The sequence below is a fragment of the Adiantum capillus-veneris genome, chromosome 15 (genome assembly GCF_014529385.1).
Source record: "Adiantum capillus-veneris isolate H3 chromosome 15, ASM1452938v2, whole genome shotgun sequence".
In the NCBI taxonomy this organism is placed as follows: domain Eukaryota; kingdom Viridiplantae; phylum Streptophyta; class Polypodiopsida; order Polypodiales; family Pteridaceae; genus Adiantum; species Adiantum capillus-veneris.
In genome coordinates, this window is record NC_140945.1 from 63,098,532 (window position 1) to 63,104,579 (window position 6,048).

A 6,048-nucleotide genomic window follows, 5' to 3' on the forward strand; every position below is an offset into this window, starting at 1 on the left:
GCAATCCCGCTCCACCTTTGTCTCTATAGCCTCCAATCCGACGCCACCAAGCCCGTCGACATTGAGGGAGCACTGTAGCTTTGATACGGTTGAAAGAGTTAAATGGTGCATAGATACATGTGTGCATGCTGCGTGCGGGAAAGGGGAGAAGGAGAAGAGAAGTGCACTATGATGTGTGGGTGGAGAAACACTTTAGAATGAGAGGCTTCTTGTTCTTTGTATATGTACAAGAATAAAGATGGTGTAGGCAGTGGGCGGCCAGACACTAGGGACATCCGGCCCCAGGTAAAGGCACTTTGTCTTTAGCTCCAACAGAGGCTTGTGCTTTGATAGGGCTATCTCTTAAATGTACCATTGCAAATCTCTTTTTGAACAGGGGGTGCAGAGGGTTATGCTTTGATAGGGGTATCTCTTAAGTGTACCATTAAAAATCTCTTTTGAATGGGGGGTGCAAATGAATTTTTTTTTGCTTTATAGGATGACAAGTCTTTGTTTTGAAGGATACTAGCCTACAAGGTCTATCTTATTATAGTGGGAAAGGTATATCCAATGTGTGCTAGTAGATAATTAGAATGTATCTTTCCTTTTTTCAATGGCTCATTCATCTAGGCCATGATCTCTTCCTGTAGAGTAGAATTCTATAGAGAGGTTTCTTGTGTGAGAAAAAAATTAAAGGTATGAATTCAATTCTATTGCCATCTTCTCCAAGAAAGGGACATGTTGTCCTATAAGGTAGAGCCTATACAATATCCAAATCCAACAATTCAAAATTGCTTTGAAGTAGTGTCCAATTACTTTAATAAACAAGATAAGTTCTTGTAAATGAGAAAAGGTCACTTGTAGGAGAGAATTTGTCTTTTTTTTGACACACCAGAGGGCCCACAGGGTGGGGTGCTTATCCCTTCCAAATATTACCCATGTTACGCCGAAGCTACGAGGACGAAGACAAAGAAGCGGCAGGGGGTCCAGAGATGCTAAGGGTACAGATTGTTTCAAAAAAGGTATCTTTTAAAGTCATTTGGACACCACGTGCTGAGAACAATGGAGAGAACTCATAGTAACCAGCTAGGAACCTCCTCCTCGGGTCACCCACTCGAGGAGGAGGATGCACTAGAGTGTCAAAGGGCAAGATCCCTAGCAACGTGAACACCAAGTGAGCACAAGGTGTCCCTCTAGAGTGTGACCCAACGGAGGATTTGAACGCGCAACCTATGGGTTGAGAGGCCAAAGCCTTACCATTACCATTAGACCAACTCTTTGGGGACACAGGAGAGAATTCTTTTGCAAACATCATCTGCAAAAAGAGCATTAAGTAAAGTGTCTCCCTTATCATTAACTAGGAGGTAGATACGTGAATGTAATACTTTTTTGTGATACTAGATAAATTATGAAGTGATGGTGCAGCCTATAAGACTTCGATCGACAAGGATAGAAATTCTCTTTGTCATAGCCTTGTACATGAAACTTGAGTCTAATAATTCATGGTCTTCTTGGGGTTTCTTGCCCTTTAAATGCTTTATCTTCTTGACTTAAAACCCTCTAGACTCCTTTTCACATCTTCTTGTTACATTTGACTTTAAATCATAAGGATTGGACCTTGTCAAAATCTTTAAACATCCATTTCTACTTGATATGAAAAGTTAGAAAGCCAACATCACAAGAAGTTTTGGACAAATTCTCACAATAATTCCCACATTGTGACTTACTTCAACACCATGAGCTTCTGTGAGGGAGGCGCCACATACCTACCTAGGTACGGTTGGGGGCAGGGGACCGTTGGCCCGGTGGGAGGGCCAGTGGTCCCCTGCCCCCAATCGTACCTAGCTAGGTATGCGGTGCCTCTCGAGTAGAAGCTCACGATGTTATGCATTGTATGAAAAACAATGGGAAAGACTTCGTTTTTCTACATGAGAAAATTTTTAAATCTTCTTGTGCATAGAGTGGTATATAAACGTGATAATGTTTAGTATACACATAGGATTCCATATCCTTTGTAATTTCCCTTAACTAATCAATCCATTGGATGACAATGACTTTGAGATGCATGTCCAAGCTTCCTCAAGGATGAGACACCATTCCTTGGCTTGTTCATTGCATAGGAATAATAATTTTTCACTCTTTCCACATCTTAAAGTAATGATTTTAGCCCACCAAACTACCCAACTAACATCTGTACATCTGATTGCATATTGCGGGGCATGAAAAAGGAATCATGAGCATAAGCTTGAACTACAAATGATTTACCGTCTTGCAATTGCAAACCATGCAATGCACTGGAGGTCAACAAATGATTGAAATATGTAAGCAAAGGATGAGTAGCTGTAGCATGAAGTAAGGCACTCAAAGGGCAACCTTGCTTAATAAATCTTTGTAAATCGCAACCATCCATAAGCCAAGAGCCAAGTATCAAGGAAGCATCACTACCATTGTAAAGCCAGTACATTATAGGCTGCAATCTCAATCCAAAACCCAACTGTGCCATAGTCATAGCAATGTAATCCCTGCTAATAGTGTCAAAGGCTTTTTCAATATCAACTTGACACACAAGCACATTTTGTTTAGTGTATTTGGCATCTTCCATGCCAGTATATGCATTAGCTAAATTATTACTACTCTGTCTGTGAAGAATGAAGCCATACTGAGCATGATGTAATCCATCATATAAGAAACCCTTAACTCTATTAGCCAACATCTTACTGACCAACTTACATATAGCTGGCATGAAAGTGATAGGGCGCTAGCCCGAAAATGATTCGCATAGATGCTTCTTGGGGAAAAGAAGAAAGCACACACACTTGTTGACAAAGGCATAAAGAGAGGCTATCTCACCATCACGGAGTTATGTTATCCTCCACCCAGTTGCCTCCCTGCATACTTTAGAGAGCATGCTACTTGTACATTTATAGAATGAAGGGATAGGATGCTTTGAGAAAAGAGGTGGACAAATAGGGAGACCATCATGCTTCACTGTTTTTGTTTTATGACACATAGTGGCAGTGACTCTTAAAGCTATATTTAATCATGAACATTAAACAGCCATTAAGATCAGAATTTGTTTAAAATGTGTACGCATTTTCGACCATGTATCGCTTGAAAAAGCACAACTACAGACACCCTGTTTAGGCCATCAATGTCCAAGAGTAGGCTTGCATAAATCGAGTTCCAAATACAAGGACTTTGAATTACCAGCTGATTATCATGGCAGTCTTGATAATGAGAGGACTTCAAGGCAAACTTTCTGTAAGTGGGCAGTTGATTGTTGTGCTCACTCGAGCCAGGCATGTCGTTTCCCAGTTAAACCATTAGACTGCCATAGCAACTACCAGTTATGGTCAATGTGTTCCGATTAAGGTTGTCGGCAAACCATATGGCTCTCTGGCGAGTGATCTGCCATATAATGGAGTAGCAACCATATAACCATCAAGGTTAATCTGTTCTAACAAACTGTTCCTTTCTTTGAACATCGAACTTGGGCTGCCTTCAGACTATGCATTGATTCCAGAACATAAGAGTGCCATAATGCAATCAAATAGGCATAAGCAACCTGGAAAAAGTCTCTGTGCACAACAATTTCATGGACAATAAGAAGCTGAAAGAAAAGCGATTATAAATTCTGTTTGCTTTGCCAAACTCACATCAGACATCTGGGATGAGCCATGTCGACAACCATGCTCGGAGCATATAAAGCACCATAATCCGTTTTGCGATCATTCCGTCACATGCAAGGTTTTATCCCCTTTTTACCAGCTGCATGTATTTGCAGCATCATCCAAAAACCTGTAATCATTTCACCATACCACAAGCTTCTGATCTAGCTACTTAGCTTACGCAACCTCTGCAATTGAGCATATGACCAATATCTGTACAGGCAGCATCAAACCTCTCGCATTTTGTTACACATGATAAAACACAACCTCATCACCCACGGGCTTCACTTTCCAAGGCCTAGAAATTAGTCACTTTCTCCAGCAGCTCAACAACCTCACCAGTCCGTCCCTGCTTACATAACCAATTAATCACAGGTGTGCAAATGGTTTCATCGGGACAAATTCCCTTTGCTAGCAATCCTTTCACAGTCACAAAGAGGAGGTCGGCTCTTTGCGCCTTTAGCAGCCCATCAGTCAGAACAGAATGGTTATAGCCATGAGACCGACAAGCCATACTGAAGATGCAGTCCAGAATGCTTACTGCATTCTCTGGGGCTGCATCCTTACACAACCATTGCGTCAGCAAATTGAATGTGGAAGCATGGGGATGGCAACCATTTGCGACCATTTTTCTTATAATAACAACAGCCGCCTCAGTTTTACCTTCCTTAAACAGGCCATCCACTAGAATTTCGTACGTACATGAATCTGGCATGCTCCCTTTCATAGTCATCTGCTCAAGCAAATCCATCGCTTTATCGACGTTCCCCTTCAAGCAGAACCATTGCATGAGCGAGTTGTATGTGATCGTGTCTGGTGTGCAACCAGCGTCCAGCATTCTGTCAAGTGTTAACAAGGCCTCCTTTTCTTTCTCTGCTTTGAGCAAACCCTGTATTACTGCAGTAAATGTCCAAGTGTTCGGCATGCAACCCTTGTTCATCATCTCTTCCATGAGTTCTAATGCTTGATCAACTTTGCCAGCATTGCACAGACCCGTGATCATTGATGTGTATGTAAAGACGTCTGGGGTGAACCCATGATCTTTCAGCGAGTTAAATGTGCTGAAGGCATCGAGGATTTTCTGCGCTTTAATCTGCGCGTCAAGGAGAGCATTGTATGCATAAATATTGGGCGTGCACTCGAATCTAGCCATGGCGTCGAATGCAGTTTGAGCCTCCTCGACAAGGCCCGCATTTGCATATGCATTGATCAGAGTGGTGAATGGAACAGGGGAGAGAGGGATGCGGGCTGCATGCATGGAATGTATGAGAGACCATATCTGATCGAAGTCCTTGACGCGAGCCAAGACCTCGATGAGGGCACAGTATGTGAAGGGGCTGTGGGCAAAGTTGGGTAAGCGAGAGGCCCAATGGAAGACTCCGCAAGCCATGTGAGAATGGGTTTGCAGTTTGAGGATCCGGAAGAGGAGCCTGGAGTGGAAATTGGGCGCAACAGAGGCGATGGACTTCTCCAAAGAAGCACTCCATTGATCCTCCTTGTCGATGAGCGTGCAGATCGTGTCTACTAGCTTATCAAAGCCAGCCTTCGAAGTAGCAGTGCTTGAGGAACGGGCAAGCTGGAAGCGGAGCTGTGCCTTGCCTGCACGCACTGCCTCCATTCACGAGAGAGAGAGCGGGAGCGAGAGAGAGAGCGTCTGCTGCTGAACGGACGGCCGGTACTAGAAACAGTACGCAACCGGTCGGTGAGCTCACACACGAAGCTTAGTTGTCCGTTACAAGCCTCGACCAAGCTTGACAACGTGTAGCTTTCCACCAGCGTAGTGTTGTCACTAGCAGTTTTCGTGCCGGTCAGCCCTTGTGTGTCCTCTCTCCTGTTTGCGCCTCGATTATCCTCTCACTACCGATTGCTCCCGGTGATGTTCTGCATTGCCGCACTTGTTGTAGTCAGAGCTTCGCAGGCCTACAGATAACTAAGCTTCGCCTGACCACGCCCTAAGACTGGTGTTCACGGTTCACCACTTTTTTTTGGCCTGCCTAAAGGTCAAAGGCTATCGAGATGCTTTCTCTTTTTGTTGACTAAAATACAGAAAAAAGCAGAGTTGTATTTTCAAGCATTTTTTGATAGGCCAAAAATGTTGATTGGTTGAAATAAGATAGTGGGAACTCATTATGTCTGAACCGCGATAAATCAAGGGAAAATCGAGATTCCCTCCTAGATTCTGATTTCTCCCTCTGTCGATTGGTTCTTTTTTTAAATTTGAATGGCGCCTAGTTTCGAGAAACGAGCTCCCTCACTAGCTGCTGAATGCGGGAGCCTTGATGGCAACATGCGCGAAGGGCTAATTGGGGGCGTGCATGCTCTCTCTCTCTTTCTCTGTCTGCCGCCCGAGCTGCTCTCTCTCTCTCTCTCTCTCTCTCCCCCCCCCCCCCCCCCCCCCCCC

The 6,048-nt window shown here is 43.9% G+C and overlaps 1 protein-coding gene across 1 annotated transcript; it reads right to left on the reverse strand.

Annotated features, from left to right (window-relative positions):
- Positions 1-2,156: 2,156 nt before the first annotated feature.
- On the reverse strand, positions 2,157-5,439 carry LOC147440779 (uncharacterized). Its single transcript, XM_086482612.1, has 2 exons — positions 3,636-5,439; positions 2,157-3,557 (listed from the first exon to the last, which is right to left on the reverse strand). The coding sequence occupies exon 1, from the start codon at positions 5,263-5,265 to the stop codon at positions 3,946-3,948; it is 1,320 nt and encodes a 439-aa protein (XP_086338738.1). The 5' UTR covers positions 5,266-5,439; the 3' UTR covers positions 2,157-3,557; positions 3,636-3,945.
- Positions 5,440-6,048: the final 609 nt, after the last annotated feature.

Bases quoted from the DNA above. Each gene is read 5' to 3' on its own strand.
- LOC147440779 (XM_086482612.1), bottom strand. From the start codon at position 5,265: ATGGAGGCAGTGCGTGCAGGCAAGGCACAGCTCCGCTTCCAGCTTGCC.